The 21,239-nt window shown below is 39.3% G+C and overlaps 1 protein-coding gene across 1 annotated transcript in view; it reads left to right on the top strand.

Annotated features, from left to right (window-relative positions):
• The window catches only part of PKP2 (plakophilin 2), an 83,429-nt gene that overhangs the window by 5,413 nt on the left and 56,777 nt on the right, over window positions 1-21,239 (top strand). The window contains exons 2-3 of the mRNA XM_042469766.1: window positions 13,702-13,814; window positions 18,875-19,563. Coding sequence (XP_042325700.1) covers window positions 13,702-13,814; window positions 18,875-19,563 — 802 coding nt within the window. The remainder of the gene's footprint in view (window positions 1-13,701; window positions 13,815-18,874; window positions 19,564-21,239) is intronic.

Below are 21,239 nucleotides of genomic sequence, written 5' to 3'. Positions count from 1 at the left end.
GGGGGAGCGCCGCAAAGCGGCGGTTTGTACCCCGCCTATATGAATAACTAAAGAATAGGCATCTATAGGTATCTCTTCAGAACCTTAGGTATCCACTGGGTTTTGGTTCCAGGACTCCCTGTGGATACCTAAATCTGTGGATACTCAAATCTCATTAAATTTAATGGCAGAGTAAAGTGGTGTCCCTTGTATAAAATGGCAGAATCAAGGTTTGCCTATTGGAATTTATGGCCTGTTACAGACTGCCAAAATAAAGCTGCTTCAGGTCTCTCTGGAGGTATGCTATTTAAATGATGCATGGGTCCTAAGAGTCCGGAGGTCGCGCCAAAGCCACACTCCATTCCTAAGCACTGGAGTGCAGCTTTGGTGCAGCTTCTGGATTCTTAGGATGCATGCATCATTTAAATAGCATACCTCCAAAGAGACCCGAAGCAGCTTTATTTTGGCAATCTGTAACAGGCCTATATATCTTTTAAGTATTTTAAAGCCGTGGATGTTTGAATTCTTTGCCTTTTTAGTCTGGTGTTGGAACGGAAATCACACTAGATGGAGATATATTTAAAAGCTGCTGTGCTCTCATCAGAAAGCTCTAATAGCATTTTCAGTATTACCTATATTGCAGTGTCATTCAATATATTGCCTTGTTCATAAAGACATTTGGTAGTAAAAGCAAAAAAAAAATGTTCAACTTGTTTCATACTGGTATGTATGTAGTTGTCTGTTATTGAAATGAACAGGATGGTAAAAAACTTCTGGATGTTGTTAGACAATGTCTTAGGTTTTACTGTAAATGCTTCCCTGTTTTTTGCTGACAGCGTAGCAAAGATCACTGCAAAAGGTTTCTTTATCGGAAGCTGACCAATGGGAGGGCATGGCAAGTTGGAACAATGCCTGAGTATACACACCTTCCAACCTACACCTACAGAGAATTTGCAACTGAATGGCAGGGACACTGTTCTGTTACATATAACTTTTTGTCCTGCCCTACTTCGTCTAACTGTATTTCCCCCCCAGTATATGGGCATTGGAAGCATCTTGCATTTTTGAGATGCCAGGAATTTTGGAGGCATAATGTTCATAAACAAAAACATAAGTTTAAGTGGTAAGGAGCTGTATTCAAATTGAAGCTGTTTAATGTTATATATTTCTTTGTGTGGGAATACATCTGGCTTGAGACATTTTTCTCCCTGCCTGAGGCCACGCCATACCTACCCCACCCCCATGCAAGTCAAGGTATGCAGCTTTCAAAACCAGTGAATTTATTTTGGCACCTGAGGCAGAAAATCCCACAAGTTCCTGTTTGTCAATCTGGCAGTAAAAATACAATAATAAATCCAATAACTTAACAATTTACTGCCCTTTCATGACACAGTGTGACTCATTCTGCAGGTCAACTCCCATATAGAAGACACTTTTGGGTAGAACGTTGTGTCTCCAAAATATGAAAATTTCACACATATGTGTGTTTGAAAGTAGAGTTACCTGTGTGTAATTTAGGGCCCGTACGGACAGGCCGAAATAAAGCTGCTTCGGGTCACTTTGGAGGTATGCCGGACTGGAGCGTGGAGTTTGGCGTGGCTTCCAGACTCTTAGGATGCATGCATCATTTAAACAGCATACCTCCAAAGTGACCCGAAGCAGCTTTATTTTGGCCTGTCTGTACAGGGCCTTAGTGAACATGCATGTTTGTCAGATCTGACAACGTACACGTAGAGCATTTAAGAATTTCCCTACATGAAAATAAATGATGCTCCATTCAAATCAAATAAGGACTTTGCACCTGAAAACGTTCTTTTATTCCTGACAAGTTTTCTGCATAGCTTCCGGGTTTCCATAAAAGGGCCAGAGTATTCTACACCCCTGAGTTTTATTATCTTCCTCAGCAAAGAGCAGAAGATAGTAATTGTTCTTGTTTCCACGTCTACTAACCTCTAGTTGTAGACTTAATAAACACAAACATATACTACAAGTGTTCTTCAATAAAATAAATGTTACTGTCATCCATACTCATCAGTCTGTGACAACTAGTCAGCAGAAGATTATCAATCATGCCTTTAGGAGATCCACTGTATATTTTCTTTAGGGTATTTTTTACCTTCTGGAAATAGTTTACTGTGGGATTTTTTTTCAAGGGGTGTGGATACTCTTGTATTTCTGCTTTGTCCTTGCATAAAACAGTCTAATTGTGGAAGGAATTCAGTATAGTTAATTGCTGTGGGGTTTTTTCCTTGGTATATATGCAATATTTATTGGGCCATCAAGGCTCATATCTGCCTTCTGGGGCAGCTGTTTATCAACTTTGAATTCACCTTTAATTTACTGGGGAAATAAACCCATCCATTAATTTACATCTGTTGTGACGTTTCCACTCAGCATATCAAACCAAAGAAATAGACATGATTTCAAGGAAAAATTGATTGTAATAAATTCCATTGTAAGAAAATTCCATAGTGTGGTAATAACTTTATTGGCCACCACCTCCCAAAAAACCCCAAGATGCCACAAAAAGGGGCACAATTTTGAGAAATTCACATTGCATCACCAGAAAAACTGTTACCAAATCAGGAACATGGGGTGATAGAAACAAAATGTGGAAAAGAAACATAGAAACATACGGAGACAATTTTAAAATTAAGACTTATCCTCCTGTCCCTCTCTCTTCTAGATTTTATAATTTTAACAGTATAACAAAATTTCCTACATATAGGATTGTAGATTAATACAGGTTGAGTATCCCTTATCCAAAATGATTGGGACCAGAAGTGTTTCTGATATTTATTTATTTATTTATTTTGGATTTTGGAATATTTGCATAGACATAATGAGATATCTTGGAACTGGATCCCACATCTAAGCATGAAATTCATTTATGTTTCACATACACTTGATACACATAGCCCGAAGGTAATTTTATACAATATTTTAAATATCTTTTTGCATGAGAAAAAGGTTTGTGTATTGAATCATCAGATAACAAAGCTTTGGATTTTAGAACATTTCAGATTTTGGATTTTTGAATCAGAGATACTCAGTCTGTATAAGGGGTACTAGTGCCCTGGTTACAAGTATGCAGTCTAGGTTGTAAATGAGATAAGGAAGGCTTATGACCTCTTTTGGGGAATTTATAATAGTAAAGAAGACAGATTTCTCAAGTTGACAACTTAATGGGAGCATGTGAGAGAAGAAAGGGGAGGAGATCTGAAAAGGAAGACTAATGAGAAATCCCAGAGTGAATATGCTTCTGATGCATTTATAGTGGTAGATTCCTCCAGCATATATTTCATCTGATTTGTGCAACTGTTATCAGCAACATTTTGTTGTGGGCAGCCCTATTAATCATCCAACTGTGAAGGTGAGATATCCAGTTGAGGCTGATAAAGCTCCCTTCCTTGTTAATTTGATATCTAATCTCATCTGGTTTGCCTTCTCTATAATTGCTCATCCTTTGAGCAAACACAGGAAAGAATCTTGTGGCACCATAAAGTCTAACCAATTTATGATGATGGCCTAAGCTTTCAAGGATGGGAACACATTTTATCTGATGGTAGCGGATGCTGTCATATAGCACAAAATGGCAACTATATAATTTAGAAGCCAATATTATTTGGCATCTTTGTGGATTTATTTAGTTGAAGATTCTGGGGATCACAGTATCCCAGTTCTCTTACCTATGGCATATTTAATGTTTCTAAGGCAGCTGTTCAACAAGACATTTGGCATTCACTGAGTAAAAGAAGTTGAAATGGGACATTATCCAGAATTCCTATGTGGCTTATTATCTATTTCTCATTTATGTTTTGCATACATTCTGTAGTTAATTGCCTACATTTCCTTCATGCTTTGCAGTTTTATGCTGTTTGCTTATTCATAACAAACTTCATTTAATATTCATGTGTTGTGACATTCTTGGTTATTGCTTAGTTGTATTTAGTGGTAACTTTATGATTCTATATACAGAGACGTAGCCGGGGGGGGGGGTCTGGGGGTCTGGACCCCCCCTTCCATTAGAAAAATGAATGGTGTGTGCTGCTGCGCCGCCGCACTCAAGCCCCATTATCTGGACCCCCCCCCCTTCCTAAAATCCTAGCTTGTCCATGCATGGTAATTTATAATTATATTGATATTCTCATTCCATGTTCATCCAACAGTTGTTTTATTTGCACTGGTTTTTTTACAGTAGCATTTACACTCCTATACTGCTTAATAGTGAACTCAGCACTCTCTAAGTGGTTTACAATCTATAAGCCTTTTGTCCCCAATAAGCTGGGTACATTTTAACAACTTACTAAAGGATGGAAGGGCGAGTCAATTTGGAGCCCTCTGGGATCGAACTCACAACATTGTGGCTGCAGTACTGGCATTTAACCACTGCACCAGCAGCGCTTCCTTTTGTACAACAGTTGTTTGCTGTTTATATATTGTACAGAATAGAATAGATTTTTTACAAATTGTTAAATGGGTATGCTGTGTGTATGCATGTGTCTTCAAGTCACCTGTTGAGTTATGGCAACTGCATGAATTTCATAGGGTTTTCTTAGGCAAGGAACAGTCAGAGGTATTTTTGGTAGTTCTCTCTTCTGAAATACAGCCTACAGCACCTGTTATTTGATCTTCCATCAGCCAAGATCTGGTACCTGAATTTTATTTCTACATGTATTGTAGTCATGCTCATTTTTTATTTTGGCTTGGTAGTGGACTCTTTGCCACCATAAAACATCACACAAATCTTTTTTGTTGTTTTTTGTGGGTTTTTCAGGCTATGTGGCCATGTTCTAGAAGAGTTTATTCCTGACATTTCGCCTGCATCTGTGGCTGGCATCTTCAGAGGTGCAGATTCATAGCCTGAAAAACCCACAAAAAACTAACTTTTCTTTTGTGCAACTAATATCTAATTACTAAAGACTAATGCAACTAATATCCCTCTAAAATTAGTCAGCCTTCTAGGAAAAAAAACCACAAAGGTAATGTTATTGACAATCAAAGGAAGTCATCCAAGAGATCAGTTTGCCAGATGGAAAGGAGAACGGGACATGCTAAGCATGATGAACTTTGTGTAAACCCAGCTGCTAGATTAGATCAGAGTATTTACAACCCTCCAACTAATTTGCAAATGAATTAAGATAACCTTTGCTAAACCCAAATAGCTAGCTTTGTATCTAGAAAGACAAGATCTCATTGTATTTGCCCCCAAACTCATCTGGAGATGCCAAGATTAGAACAGAGGAGTTATATACAAAGAAGAAGAAAAAGAATTTTGTGTCAACGTTGGAAATTTTGCGGTTACAGGATCTTGACTCCATATTTTCACTTACTTTTGCTTAACATCCTGATATTCTGATTTATTTTTTTTAATCAATTTAATTTTTTAAATACTTGCTGCCTGTAATGAACTCAGTAATCCCTGCCATGGAGAGACATGCCTACTGTTATCCACATAAACCTGATATTCTCACACTGTAGTGCAATGGAATGTTGATAGCTGGCTTTTGTACATAAAATATTTATTACAAGAGGGAACTGCAACAAAATGTTCAGGGTTGCCAATAGCCATTCCTTCCAACCAGGGTTATTCCACATTCTACTCCAACCTTATTGTGTTTATTTCCCTCACTGGCTCAATAACTCTCTCGTGACAGTATGCTTGGTAGCTAGTCATTTGTGCTGGGGGTGAGAGGTGTTTCCCACATGGGTGTTATTTTAAAAAATGTGTGGAGGGGTGATACTGCTAATAATATGAGGTTTCCCTGAGCATGTAGCTACATTTCTCATTGTTTCTGTCACCTGAACTTGTTATTGGAATGAAGGAGGGGTAATTTGATAAATCCTTCCTCTTGTTGTGTGTTCTGTGCCTTCAAGTTATTTCCGATTTATTGCAACCCTAAGGCAAACCTATCATGGAGTTGTCTTGGCAAGATTTGTTCAGAGGAGGTTGGCTATTGCCTCCCCTGAGGCTGAGAGCATGTGACTTGTGCACGGTCACCCAGTGGGTTTCATGGCTGTGCTCGGACCTTGTTCTCCATAGTTGTAGTCCAACACTCAAACCCTTACACGACACTGACTCTCTATCTTTCCTTTACAAGACTCAAAACATTTTATCCTTACATTATTCCTCAAAACTGGGTTAAGTTCAAGAGATGTAGTCTTATCCAGGGCCACCCATTGAACTTACAAAATAATTCCGCTGTGTCACATTTCCAGTAGTGGCTGCTGGTTTCTGTGTTGGTAGAGTGATGAATCAGCTCCAGGTTGAGTCTGACCTTGAAAGGCGCTATCTGTGATCCTGAACTCTACCCCCCCCCCACACACCCAACAAGTTTGATGCCACTGAGTATCTCCATTAAAGTCTGGACTAAACCCCACAGTAGATTTATACCCCACTGACATGGGTGCCACCACTACACATTTCAACATGTCAGATTTTTTGCAAGTGTATTAGATGCAGTAGTTTCCAGCTCACCTTGCCTAAGCAGTGGAAGGTGGAGAAGAGACATCTCCTTTGGAGGGATACATGGCAGTGATGTTTTTTCCCCTTTTGGTGTATGCAAACACACAGGTTAAGCTTGTATTACAGAGATATGGAAGCAAAGAAACAGGTAGGTCAAATGAGTCTAGTTTCACAAACTCTGTCCCCATTTCAGAAACATTTTTACAACCCCAAACCAAACTCAGACTGCTCCTGTCCTGCTCTTTCCTTGCACATACACTCTTCCAGGTGCCACCTTGGCCAACAAGTTCCTCCAGATGCTTTCCAAAGCGGATCAGACAACAGGAACCTAACCTGTCCATGTACTTACTGTCCTCTCAAGCCAAGTTATAAAAATGTCTAACAGAAGCAAACGACATTCTGTGTTTCCAGCATGTATAAATGGAATCTCCCACCAATCTTTCCTGCTTATGAAATCATGCAGAATGCAGAAGGCAGGATGGTTTCTGGTGTTTGTTCCTTGTGATGGCTTCTAGTCTGCCTCTAGATGCAATTCAAAATGCTGTCCACTGCCTATAAAGGCTTGAAAGGCTTGGGGACCTCATATGAAGGACCATATTTTCTCTCATTAACTTATTTATGCACTGTGTCCCACACCTCATGGTGGTACACTTTTGAGACATAAGAATGGGCCTTCTCAGTAGTTGTATTCAGAAGAATTCCCTCCCCTGAGAGATTTGATTAGTTCTCTCTCTGCTGAGTTTTAGAAGGTCTCAAAGAATTTTATTTTATCATGCCTTTATTCTGTTTATTCCCGTATTCTCCAGCTCTTGTGATGTTTACAAAGACTAGCTGAGGTGTTTTATGTCTTTATCATGCTGTTATTTTAATTCATGGATGGGTAACACATGGCCAATGGGTTACAGCAAACAGCTCCTGATGATCCCATTTGATTTGTTGTGTACCTTCAAGTTGTTTCGGAATAATGGTGACCCTATGGTGTATCTATTGTGGTTTTCTTGGCAAGATGCATTCAAAGAGGGATTTGCCATTATCTTCCCCAGAGGCTGAGAGAGTGCACCTTGCTCAAGGTCAGTGGGTTTCCATGACTGAGTGGAGATTTGAACCCTGGTCTTCCATAATCCTAGTCTAGCACTCAAACCACTATACCACATCGACCCCATTTGATACTGCTGAAATAGCCCTACTAGAATTAGTAATGATGCAGTATCACCAACAACAGATCACAACCAAGAACAAAAATAAATAAGAATCAATGTTAGAGGGATTTCCCTTCTGGAAGGGAAGAAAATAATCTCCCTGCAGACTAACAGGGCCATATGGAGAGGGAGGGCATTCTGGTGCCCATTGCAGGTTCCACTGGCAGTGTGGTTTTCTGATAGGTTCATGGGCATCTCTGATTCCAGGAAGTTTCCCACCACCACTTTATACAGATTCCCTTATTCAGAATCCTGAAATCTGAAATATTCCCAGATCCAAAATGGTCCACATAGGTAGCTGAGATAGGGACACCTTTGCTTTCTGATGGATCAGTGTACACGAACTTAGTTTCATGCACAAAATTATTTAAAATGTTGTATTAAATTACCTTCAGGCTATGTGTATAATGCGTATATGAAACATAAATGAATTTTATGTTTAGATTTTGGCCCCATATCCAAGATATCTCAGTATGTATGTTTATGCATATATTCTAAAATTTGAAAAACCAAAACACCTTTCATGCCAAGCATTTCAGGTAAGGGAGACTCAGCCTATACAGTACAATGTAGCTAAAAAGAATGATACCTCATTTTTTGTATCATTTTTAAAAAAATTAAATCCCTTTTGGGCTGAAAGGTGAAATAGAGTTTTTGTTAAATAATCATATCAAAATATTGAAGCCAGCAGTGTGTCCCTGACCATTCACCAGTCTCTGAAGATGCCAGCCACAGATGCTGGTGAAACGTCAGGAAGAAACTCTTCTAGAACATGGTCACATAGCCCAAAAAACCCACAAAAAACAATGGATGCCGGCCATGAAAGCCTTCAACTCCACATTCCCCAGTAGCTTTGCATTCCAGAGCAACAAGCAGTGAATCTGGCAAGTTCATTGGTTTATTGATTGACTTTATTTATATCCCATCTTTCTCCAAGTATAGGAACCAAGGTGGCTTACAGTATAGAACTGAAACAAATACAGTAAAAAAAAATACAGTTGGCCCTCGGTATACACATATTTTTTAATCCACAGATTCAACCATCCATGGCTTGAAAATATTCCAAAAATATATAAATTCCCAAAAGCAAACCTTGATTTTGCCATTTTATATAAGGGACACCATTTGACGATGCCATTACATTTAATAGGACATGAGTATCCACAGACGTTGGTATCTGGGGTCCTAGAACCAAACCCCAGTAGATGCTAAGGGACCACTATATAGTAAAAATGTTTTTTTAAATATTAAATAACAATATTAAAATATTTAAAACAGTTTAGATTACATATAAAACATAAGATAATAGTACATCATAGGTCTTTAAAAGATTCTGCCACAAAGACTGAAGATCTTTTTAAATAAAAAGGTCTTTGCTTGCTGACAAAAATCGATCAAAGAGGGAGGCAACCTAGTTCCCATGGGAGAGAATCAACAGTTTGGAAGCAATACTGAGAAGTTATATTCAGAAGGAACATGCTCCATTCCAGTGGATAACTATGAAGCTGATTTGTAGTGCTATTCTACTTTGCTTCTCAAAGTATAGGCTGGATTTTCAAGAAGAAATAAGGCACCAGTTGATTCATCTCCCTGATTAAGATGATGAATGCTTTAAACTCTAATCTGTATGAATTTAAATTGAAATCTCAGTTAACAACTGATCATCCGCAAAACCATTCTTAAGGATTATCACTTTCTAATCAGATGCTGGGAGTTACACAAATGCCATCACAACATCCATGCAAGATCTGTGTCACTTGTGGACACAGGCCTTCCATTTACCAATCATTGCAAGAGAGAGAAAAATGTCCCAGTAAAGAAAAAAACAAAAATGGAAAGATGCATTCTATGCTGTATTTCAGAGGAAGGAACTGGGAAAGCATCTCTATTTCTTGCCTAAGAAAACCCTATAAAATTCACGAGGCTGCCATAAATCAACAAGTGACTTGAAGGCATGTATACCCATGCAAAGATTTCATTTGCTATGAAACTATTCACCTCTTAACTTGTTACTCCTTTCTATCTTTTCACTCCAGCCCCATTTCATTCTTTTTTTCAGGTAGTACCAGCAATGGCTCTGATGTCAATGGGGAAGGAAATCCTATATGGATTGTACAGTGGGCCCTTGTTATCCTCTGGGGTTTGGTTCCAGGATCTCCCATGGATAACAAAATCTATGGATGCTCACATCCCATTCAGTCCAATGACAGAACAAAATGGTGTCTCTTATATAAAATGGAAAATCAAGGTTTACTATTTAGAATTTATGCTTTTTCTGAATATTTTCAATCCGTGGATACTTGAATCCTTGGGTAAAAAATCCGTGGATAAGGAAGGCTGACTGTACATCCTGTCTGTATGAGCCAAATAAAATCCCCCACTATCCCCATTAGGCCATTGGCGATAGGACTTTACTGACTATGCACGTTTTTTGTATGTTTTTAACTATATCTGATTTTATTTGTAATTTTCTCTGTTTTGTAAGCCAACTTGAGTCCCAGCTTGATAATAATATACACTGAGGTGATACCCTACAACAGTCATGGTGAACCTTTTACAGACCGAGTGCCCAAACTGCAACCCAAAACCCACTTATTTATCACAAAGTGCAACATTTCTCTGGCTTTCTACTAACAAACTCTGGCGAACTGTGCTGTGGCGACAGAGTGTGTGCCCACAGAGAGGGCTCTGAGTGCCACTTCTGGTACGCGTGCCATAGGTTCGCCACCACTGCCCTACAACATTCCTGGCTAAATCTAACCTTAAAGTTTTTGCCCAAATAATCCCTTTCACCATTGCTGTGTATCTGCCCCCCTCTAGGTCACAGTGATTTCCACACTGGGGTCTTCCAGATGTTTTTCATTTCATATCCCAGAATTCCTGACTGTTGGCCAAACTGGCTGTGGCTTCTGGGGGTTGGAGTCCAAAACAGCTGGAGGACAAAAGTTTGTGAAGCATTGCTTCTAGGACAATAATTGAAAGATTTGTAGACTAAGGGCCCGAACAGACAGGCCAAAATAAAGCTGCTTTGGAGGTATGCTGTTTAAATGATACATGCATCCTAAGAGGCCGGAAGCTTTGCTAAAGCCATTCTCCAGTCCTAAGGACTGGAGTGCAGTTTGGCACAGCTTCCAGCTCTTAAGATTCCTGTGTCATTTAAACAGTATACCTCCAAAGTGACCCGAAGCAGCTTTATTTTGGCCTGTCTGTTCGGGCCCTAAGAATTCTCCAGCCGCTGTTACACACAGACAGATAATCCATTTTAATCAACAGACTTCATTGCTAAAGAATTTGAAATAGGAAGAGAGAGGGGGGAGGGAGCCTGGGAGCATTTTTGTTTCAAATTAAACCAGAAATCAGATTGTAGCCAAGGAGATAGAACAACAGCTCAAACATCTTGACCTTCTAGGAACCTTGTAGATAAAATGTGTCCTCTGCCTCTTGAGATTTTTGCAAAATTACGTAAAGTTTCAGGTATAGATGGGGAAATTCACTATTCTGACACACACGCAGTCTGCCGTATGCCTCTTCTAAAAAAATCACAGATAGCCTTTAAAACAGCCTGCGTGCCTCATTCAGTGGGAATTGAGGAAGCACTGTTTGCTCTGGATTGTAACTGAAAGATTCCAAGGCAAGGAACAGCAAGGAGGAATCAACTATGTAGAGGTTGTATACATGTGTCTGTGTCTGTACCTTCAAGTCATCTGTCAATTTAAGGCAATCCCATGAATTTCATAGGGTTTTCTTAAGCAAGGAATACTCAAAGATGATTTGCCAATTCCTTCCTCTGAAATATATCCTACAGGACCTGGTATTTGTTGATGGTCTTCCATCCAAGTACTAGCCCAGGCTGACCCTGTTTAGCATCCAAGAACAGGATCTGGTACCTTTGGGTGATAATAGTTTATTAATGCAGGGAAAGCCAGGTTGCACTAGCATTACAAGAGTGAGTAGTTAGATTAACTATTTCCTCAATTTAAAAAGATCACCTGGAGCAAATTTAATCTTTTATCCTGTTTCACCTGTGTAGGTGGAACTCCTCCAGATATCTGTAGGATGTACATTCATGAAGCTGGCTATCTGTTCTCAGTGTTGCTGCTTTATTATTCTTGATTTCTTGAATGTAATGGAAATCAAACCAGTTCACTAAGATGGATTCAAAACAGGATGTAACTATTCATTAATTTTCTTTGCAAAGGAAGTAATGAATAGTTTTAGCAATTTTCCTTCTCATTGCAAGAAACTCTTCTAAAGCTGCACAACCTTCGAAGACAAATTATACTGTATATACTCATGTATAAGTCTAGAAATTTAGGACAAAAAATTGACCCAAAAACCTGAGTCGACTTATCCATGGGTCAATGTAAGTACTGTACCTTAACTCTTATTTAAAAGAAGAAACCATCCCCTGGTGAAAAGCAAGAGTATAATCTGTCCTGGAAGCACTGACTCCCTCTACTCTCTCATCTATCCACCCTTAAGAGTGAGCACAAAGAGTTATGTCTGCAGGAATTTTGTAAATTCTTTGACATTGTTTTGCTTTGCTTCATCCTTTAACTCCTTTGCTATATGCCCCTAAGTCTTACCCTCGACTTATCCACGGGTCATAGCAAAATCCATAATTTTGCCCCCAAAACTTACCCTCGACTTATACATGAGGTCGACTTATACTCAAGTATATACGGTAGTTTGGGACTAATTGTATGGAAAATTTACATATAGCTGTTTTTCACAGAAACAGCATTCTTTGTGCAGGAAACAGAATTTTTCCTGCTGCAGGAAAAGGTTACATAGAAATATTATTTTATACAAAGAAAATACTATTTTCAAGTGAAATTTTGTGGAGAATAGGATCCTTTTTTCTGTTATTTTCTTTTTTTAGTGGGGAGGGGGTAAGAAACAGCATATATTAGTTGTGGCATTTTCCCTCTAATTATTATTTCATTTATGTTTTTATTTTAATTCAGAAAATAATTGGCCTTTTTTAGCTAAAAGAATTCAGAATTCAAAGGCGTGGTCCTGTTAGTCTGGAAAATCAGTATGCAGAGGGTCTTGCAGCACCTTTGACACTAACTGAAAGATAGACGTTGGAAACATGAGCTTTCATAGACTTGAATCTACTTCCTCAGATGCATTTAGTGGAATTGAAAACCCAGGGACAGACCTATATAGTAGTCTGTGTGTAAGAATGTCCATAGGAATGCAAAACTGTATGGAGTTTTGGTGTGGAGATGAAGTGATGAGTTCAGTTATGGACATTGAGGGCAAGGCAAGGATGTTGCCTAAAGCCAAGGTTAGTAGATAATCATATCAGTGAGTATTAGGATGTAATGTGATGAACAGGCCAAGAGATCCTGAGGGGTTAGCTGGTGTAATAATGTGTGTAGTACAATGGTTTCCTGACACACTAAAGATGTGTTGTTGTTGTTAACTGCCTTGAGTTGATTTCGACTCATGGCAACCCTGTGAATGAGACATCTCCAAGCCTGCCCCTGTCCTGAACCACTCTGCTCAGGGCTGTGGGCTCCCTGATGGAGTCTATCCATCTGGTATGCAGTCTTCCTCTCTTCATACTGCCCTCCACATTTCCTAGCAAACAAGTACTACTTGTATAAAACCTTGAAATGTAGTACAGTGAGCTCTCAGTGGCTCCGCCATAGAAATTGATTCTAAAAAGGGCTTCACGAGTCAAAAAGTTTATCTCATACAACTGTTATAAAAATGCCATTCTAAATTCTTTAGAGACTGGATACGGTTCACATAGATCAGTGACTGAGGACATGATTTCTATGCATTCTGTATCCCTGGCTTCCTTAGTCTTCAGTTTTTTTAAAAAGCAGATAGACACTTAGGGGAGAATTTCTTCTTAAGATCTTGATTTTTCAACAGTGTTTTCTCCTTTTTGCCAACTTTGAATTCACCTAAACATGCTAATGTCTCTTTTATGTGTCTTGATATTCCCGTGTTGCCATTATCAGCATTATCATTTAGCGGCTCAGTTTTACTAGATCATTGAATACAGTTTGCTGTAAACCTGTTCCTTATGTCTTTTCATAGGGAGTCTGCATCGTACCACCAGTGTTCCAGAATATGTGTATAAATTAGATGCAGTTGAAACTGACTTTGCTTCAAGGCCTTATTTGGGAACATCATATTATCAATCTCATCAGGTAAGACCTAGTGAGAGAGTATGCATGCATATGTGTGCACACACAGTGATCAGCCTTTCTCACCTGTTGCCCTCCAGATGTGAAGGACAACCACACCTCTAATCTCACAGCCAGTTAGGGTTCTAGAAGTTGTTGTTCAATAGACCTTGAGGGAACAGGTTGGAGAATTCACTATGTTTATTTGCTGTCAAGTGCCATTGAACTCAATAGAGCTTCCTTCTATGTAAAAACTTGTGAAGTTAATTGACCAATTCAGTGTTGTATTGTGTTCTGTTCTGTGTATGAAAACCTCAGACATAGGATGGGATATGACTATTTAAATAATCAAATAATATTGGAGTAAATAGTGGCATTTAATAAGGAAAGAAAGGATACTGACTTGAAACAACACTTTTTCAAAATATTCTGTAGGAGTTTGGGTTTTGATTTTGTTTTTTACTGCTGCAATCCCATTTGGAGAGCAGAAACAAAAATTTAAAACAGTGAACTACTCTTATGAACAACATCTGTACCAAGAAGAAACCTAATCCTGATTGCAGACACTAGAGCTTTTGATTGTACAGGAGCCAAAAGGAATTCTGCCTTGTTTATATTTGCCAGACACATTATGGACCCTGTAGACTGAAGCCATCTTGTTTGGATTAAACTAAGTACACCCTAGCTTTTAATTACAATGTCTGAATTTATCTAATTACTTGCTTTGCTTTGTCCCTTTTTCTATTACCAATAGCCCCCTGCTTTGCACCTGTTTCACAGAATTCTCAGAGTCAAAGATTGTTTTGGTTAGTTTTAATGTTAGGTTATAACAATCAGTTGCTACTCCGAGAAAGAGGTAGACTGGGAAAGTAATAGTGTACAAGCCTATGAGGAAATACAAGACAATTGTATTTAAAACCACTCAGATACTTAAAATGGCTTTTTGTTAATGCAACCACAGGAAAACGAACTTCACAACTAATTGCATCCCACCTACCTGTTGGAAATATTGGGAGACTTGTGACAGGAACTGACACTTCAAAAAGTCGTGGATATCTATGTGTTAGTAAGGAAGGGACAGAGGATGGGCATGATTTAATGGGTAGAGCATTAGACTTCAGATCCACACTCACCTGTGCTATTTAATGTTAATTTTGGACAGGCTAGTGTATTCCAACCTTTAACTTAACTCACATCCTCATTGTGCTAATAAAATATAGAGGGGAGACCATTTATGCTGCCTTCAGCTCCTCCTTGGAGAAAATTCTGATTAAATTTTAGGACATGGGTGAATACTCCCAGAAACAGAGAGACCTTGGGAATGGATGAGGATACAAAGAGTGAACATGTTACCAGGTGTGTTCTTAGAACACATATATGAACTCACACATGTACTGCATACACTCTCTAAGAGATCTTTTGACCATAACAGTAGTGCATCGTAAGCAGACTGGAGCCAATAATCCACATCCACACTGAGCTACGTAAAGGAGAGGTTTATTGAATGCACATGGATCAAAGCACAGATAAATAATTGCACTGGGAAAGAGCAAATACTACGGTAGAAATTCATAAAGAGCAAACATTAGATGGATTACACAAATAAATAACAAATACAACACAGTTGCCTCAGAATGGGGAACATTAATTCAAATAAGCAAACTCTCAAATCTGGGGGAATTTAAAATCCAGGTTGTCATTGGGAATGCTTCAGAGCACTGGATTCTGGCTGCAGGAGGTAGGTAAATAACCTGAAGTTTAGTGAGTGTTAAGAGGAGGAGGAAAGGGGGGGGGTCAGAGTGGGATAAAACAAACTTTATCTAAACCACACACTCCAGAAAAAGGTGGGGTATTTAAGAGATAACAGCTACTACCTCTTCTGAGACTTGTTAGGTTTTTCTGGTGAAGAAATGTGAAGTATTGTACAGTGGACCCTTGTTATACACTGGGGTTTGGTTCCAAGATCCCCCGTGTATAACAAAATCCGTGTATGCTCAAGTCGCATTAAATATAATGACATAGCAAAATAGTGTCCCTTATAAAAAAATGGAAGATCAAGGTAAATTTATCCTTTTTTGGAACATTTTCAAACCGTGTATGCTTGAATCCGTGTATAAAAAATCCGTGTATAAGAAGGGCCGACTGTACTTCTAATTGGAGAAGTGGAGAAGAAGACAACCTAACCATGGACAATGGGGGGAAAGTACCAAAATTGTCTGGGTAAAATCCTGACTTAAGGGCAGAGTGAGCAAGGGAGAGGGATTTCAGTTTATATGTGCAGGTAGGCAGAGCCTAGTCAGGTGTTTCAAGAGATTGTCAAGATCAGAAGGCAAAAGGCTGTTTCTAGGAATCCAAAGTAAAAAATGGTTCCCTTCTCCAGGATGAATTAGATTTGGAGCTGAGGTGTTAAATGTAGTTTTGAGAAGGGGGAATGAACTCTTCCAGTTTTGCCCATCTTCTCCAAGTTTACATACTTCAATCTTCTATCTCTGGCTTTTGCATCTTGTTGACTAAGAGTGACTTGAGATGTAAGATGTGAGAGATAATGGCTATATTTTGACTAACAAAAGAGAAAAATGTTGTGCTGATCATGTCCCTCCCCCCCAAAAAAGGTGGCCTTCCCCATTTGTATGATTTCTTTGGCCATAAGGCATTGTTTACAGGGTATCACACTAGGAGAGACATAACTTTAACCTGGGGGTATTCACTCATGTCCCATAATTCAGAATTTCTTATCTCCCTGGTAATGTAGTTAACTAGGTCCCATTCTTCAGTTCCTTTCAATATGGGATGATAGACTTGGCCAGTAAGGGCTTCTTGACTTAATCCTTCCCTGTCCTGGACCACACAGACTGAAGCAGTTACATTTAAAACAGCACATATACATGTCTATGCAGGTGAGTTTTGTAAGTCCAGACATCATTTGGGGAATAAGAGGCAAAGGAAATATGACACAAATCCCAGGAAGCAGGAAACAGTAGAAATAGTGAAAATCTTGGTGTGGGACCTAGTACACAGGGAGAGCACAGACATTTAACACCTGTTCAGGATACTCACATACCTTGGAGAACCTTGCCACTAACACAAGCAGGCACACAAACTAGTTCAACTAGTCCTTTCTGCAGGGCTGCCCTTCAAATAGCCCGAGGTGTTTTCTGCCCTGAGAAGATGGGAACATGTTCAACTAGTATTGTGTCAATTGTATTCTTTTTGAGCTTCCAGACTCAAATCAAGACCTCAGCCTTGTATATCAAAGAAAATCTCTGTATTTCTCTCCCCATCCCCATATTTTCACTTCTGTATTACAGCTATTACCCTTTTCTCCTTAAAGGTGGCAAATCGCATTGGTAAAAAGGAGTGGAGCATTTCCCCCCCTTTCTTTTATTGTATTAATGGGATGTGTTACAAATTTGTTCAAAAACTCTGAACAAGTAAGCAGATCTGGAAATACAATGAACCTCTATCCTAGGTCATAGCTTCCCCCTCTCCTGCTAATTGTTTTAATTTCCCCCTTGATCATTTCAGTGAGTGCAATCTTGGTTGCTCCATGCACGGCAAACAGTTTGCAAACAAGACTTAATATAAACTCTGCCCCAACCTCCTCTTAAAACAGAGGGCTGAATCAAAGATGAGATAGTGTACAAATGTCCCTCTCACCACTGCATTCTGGGTGGCCAGGGAAATGTTGAATAGGAACGCTTTCTGCTGACCTAAAAAGATAGGAGACTCGATATGGTGTGTTTCTTTAAGGTACTTAGTAAGGGAATACTGTTTAAACCTGTATCGTTTTGTCCAAGATTTAACATTGACTTTCAGTTGATGGAAACAGTTCCATGAGTAGAACAATCAGGGGGCAATTTTGCCCCTTATCCAACAATATCTCAGCATCCCCAGCTCTCTCAGATTTGCTACAGATACCTGGCATCCAGAGCAGATTTCTGGATGGTGTAGAGGGCTGGGAAAGAGAGTACAGAAGGAGAAGGTCTTCTGTATAGCATAAACATTCCATACATGTTTATATCTTAAACGAGAGGAGGGAATGAAAACACTTCAGATAGTGAACATACTCTGAGTGTGTCTGAAATGCTGTTAAAATAAATATATGTCCTTCCTTCACCTGGGAAGGAATGGTTTATATTCATTCTTTTCCAAATGGTCAGTTTGATTTGTAGTATATCCCATTCTGGGTGTGCAGCAGCTGTGAGAGGAGAGGAGGATTCATCCCATGTCATTTCTAATTACAGGACATCAGCAGAAGGATAGTGTTTGATTCTGACCATATATTTTAGGTGCTGTGTGAATATCTCCAACAATTTTTTCAGCATCCACAAATAATTGAAATGAAATATTTGATTAGAAAAATAAATACCAGTGAAGTGTCAGTCTGACTTCAATGTTACATTAAAACTATAATTCAACATTGTTTTTAATAGAATTCTTCTAAATCAAGCATGTTCAAAGTATGGGCTGCAGCTCTTGAGACCTCCAAATGTGCCCTCTGAAGCGCCATAAACCATCCAGACTCATTCCTCTACTCTACCCCAGAAACCTGGGGGAAAGTCCTCAAAACCCTCAAATTGGCCTAAAGAGCAGCTGGAAGTGACTACATCATTTCCAGTGTGCCAAAACATGATGGTGTAGCCCACCAGGCAAGTGATCTGCACCCCCACCATAGTTGCCTGCCTCTATTCTAAATACTTTAAGACATGACAACGGTATAGCATAAACATTCCATACATGTTTATATCTTAAACGAGAGGAGGGAATGAAAACACTTCAGATAGTGAACATACTCTGAGTGTGTCTGAAATGCTGTTAAAATAAATATATGTCCTTCCTTCACCTGGGAAGGAATGGTTTATATTCATTCTTTTCCAAATGGTCAGTTTGATTTGTAGTATATCTACACATTGCATCATTAGGTTGATTATTAATTTTATAAAAAAAATACATTTCTAAATATGTAATATACTGCTGTAGAAAATGTTCTGGATAATATATCATACACATCCATTGTTGCCTCCTTCTGATGTTCTTCTCATTCACTGTATTATTTCTATCTGTTCTTATTTTTTGTCTAACAGATAGGTTCCCAAAGTAGTTATGAAAATGGCTGGGGGCCTAGAATCCTTCCATATAATTCATACAGGACCATAGAAGAGAAGTCTCAAAGGCAGCCCTTGAAGAGATTAGAGGTTTCTCCCAATGGCAGTCCTGACAAGCTGGCTTTCTTCCAAAATGACTACCAGTACAACAGGGGGCTGACCATAAGGCATGGAGAAAGCAAGAGATCCAGTGTCATGCCTCCGAGATATGCTCGCTCTGAGATCATTGGCTACACAAGCCATAGTGCTCCAAACAGAGGGTATGGCACTCAAAGACACTTCTACATTGGGCCTCCTAATGAAACTGTGGTTGACAGTGCCCCTAACAGCCCAAGAGGGGCAATCTATCAGCGAATTGGCAACAGTCGGAGCATGAACAACCTTTTGGAGAAAGAGAGCTACCAGACATCTGCTTCTGCCATGGGTCAAGTCCGAAACCCCATTGCTTCCCAATCTGGATCTCAGCACAGGCAGTCTCTCAGGTCCAGCTGGCACCAGAGTACTTTCAGATCACAGGGCACAAAGGAAGCCCCTCAACCAACTTCAATCTCCAGTGCTACTGCAGAGGCAAGTGGGAAGAGGATGGCAATGACAGCAGCTATGGCAGCGGCAGGTGGAAATGGTTTCATAGAGCCAGAGAGGATAGTCATTACTGGATCCCAGCCTGGGTAAGTTTTATCTGCATACTGGGCATATAGATAGGTTTTGGGTTATAGTTGTTGTGTGCCTTGACTTACGATGACTCTACGATAGATAGATAGATAGATAGATAGATAGGATCATTTTTATTTTGATTGTACCTTGTATTTATATTCCGCTGTTCTTCCAGAGGATTCTCCATCTAAATATTTGTCCACATGTTCATTGTTACACACTAAAATGGTTTTTGAAGTGTGAATTCCATTAAATAATTGCGTGATACAAATTGTGTGATACTTCTCGTGTGCACCTTTGTTGCCAGAAATTGTTTGTCCTTTTGTTTATGCAGACGTGGGACATTGTGTGTGGTGTGGGGTGATCACACAATTCAGATCTTCACAAAAAGCTGGGAATAAATAGTGGCCATTGGATTTGGTGTTTGGGGCTTGGACAAAAGACACCTTTTTTTCTTATTGAATTTGTAGTATGCTCAGCACTCTTCTCCAGCACTACATCTCCAATCAGTTTTTTTTCTGTCAGCTTTCTTCACTGTCCAGCTCTCACATCTGTATATATTAATGAGAAATATAATGGCTTGGATGATTCCAACTTTAGTGCTTAGTTGTATATCTTTGCACTTTAGGATCTTGTCTAGCTCTTTCATAGCTGCTCTGCCCATTACTAGCCTTCTTCTTATTTCTTGACTGCAGACTCCATTCTGATCAATGTTTGATCCAAGGTATGGAAGTCTAACTACAGTATAGTTCTTTTTTTCTCAGCTGCATAGAGTTGTATGTTGTCTACCAAAATGCAGAAAAATAGTTTTATTTCTACAGCAATTTGCTACTGAATGTATTGTTTTCACAGTGATCTTTTGGCTAGCTCATTTCTGGAATTCCTGCTCCATTCCACTGAGTTTAACTCATGATTTTGCATACTCAGGATTTAAGTTTGCAGCTGTTAATGTATATAGTTTCAAGGGGGGCAGAACAAAGTTATTCACAATGTCAGGCCAAGACAAGTTCTGTAAAAGCAGCTACATTTGGTGAGGATTGAACAAAACAGCTGAATTATCCAGGTGACTGTACAGTTTGCTAAATCATAGTGTTTCCAGGGGAATCAGTATATATACAAGCAGCTGACATGTTGGTTTTTATTGTTTCTCAAAAGGTATAGGAATAAGAAATAGGATAGAACTGAAAAGATTTTTCTAGTTTGAAATAAGGTTCATTTTTTGCATGTCCCTTCAAGGACTGGCTCTATCATTTTGCAAGGTGTCACAATAGCCTCAGGTGGGAAATTCTGGGAGGTGACAGCAAAATATTTGAGGAAAGAGTAATGTAACACATAGCCTTCCCCGAGTTGGCCTGCTACCTCCATGTGTAGTGAAGGATATTCTTACATCATCAGTTTTCAATATTCAACTTTCATACAGTCATTTAGTTCAGTGTATGGATTAGCTTCTTCATCCTGTTTGGTTATACACAAGACAGGCCCAAGACATCATGCTGTCTGAAGTGAATGAGAGCACTGTCGCTGCCGTTCCTGTGTAGAGAAGCTGACAGAGTGGTAGCTGAATCTTATTTTATGCCCAATACTGCTGAGAAGACTGAGAGCCCTATCACGTTAAAAACAAACCTGGTAGGCAAATGGAGAGAAGTGCACTTCTCTTTCTGTCTCCATGTGATACAGAAGCACTTTCGTG

This window comes from Sceloporus undulatus, chromosome 5 (assembly GCF_019175285.1).
Source record: "Sceloporus undulatus isolate JIND9_A2432 ecotype Alabama chromosome 5, SceUnd_v1.1, whole genome shotgun sequence".
Lineage (NCBI taxonomy): Eukaryota > Metazoa > Chordata > Lepidosauria > Squamata > Phrynosomatidae > Sceloporus > Sceloporus undulatus.
The sequence above is the reverse complement of the archived record's forward strand: the minus strand, read 5'-3'. Positions and strand labels throughout refer to the sequence as shown.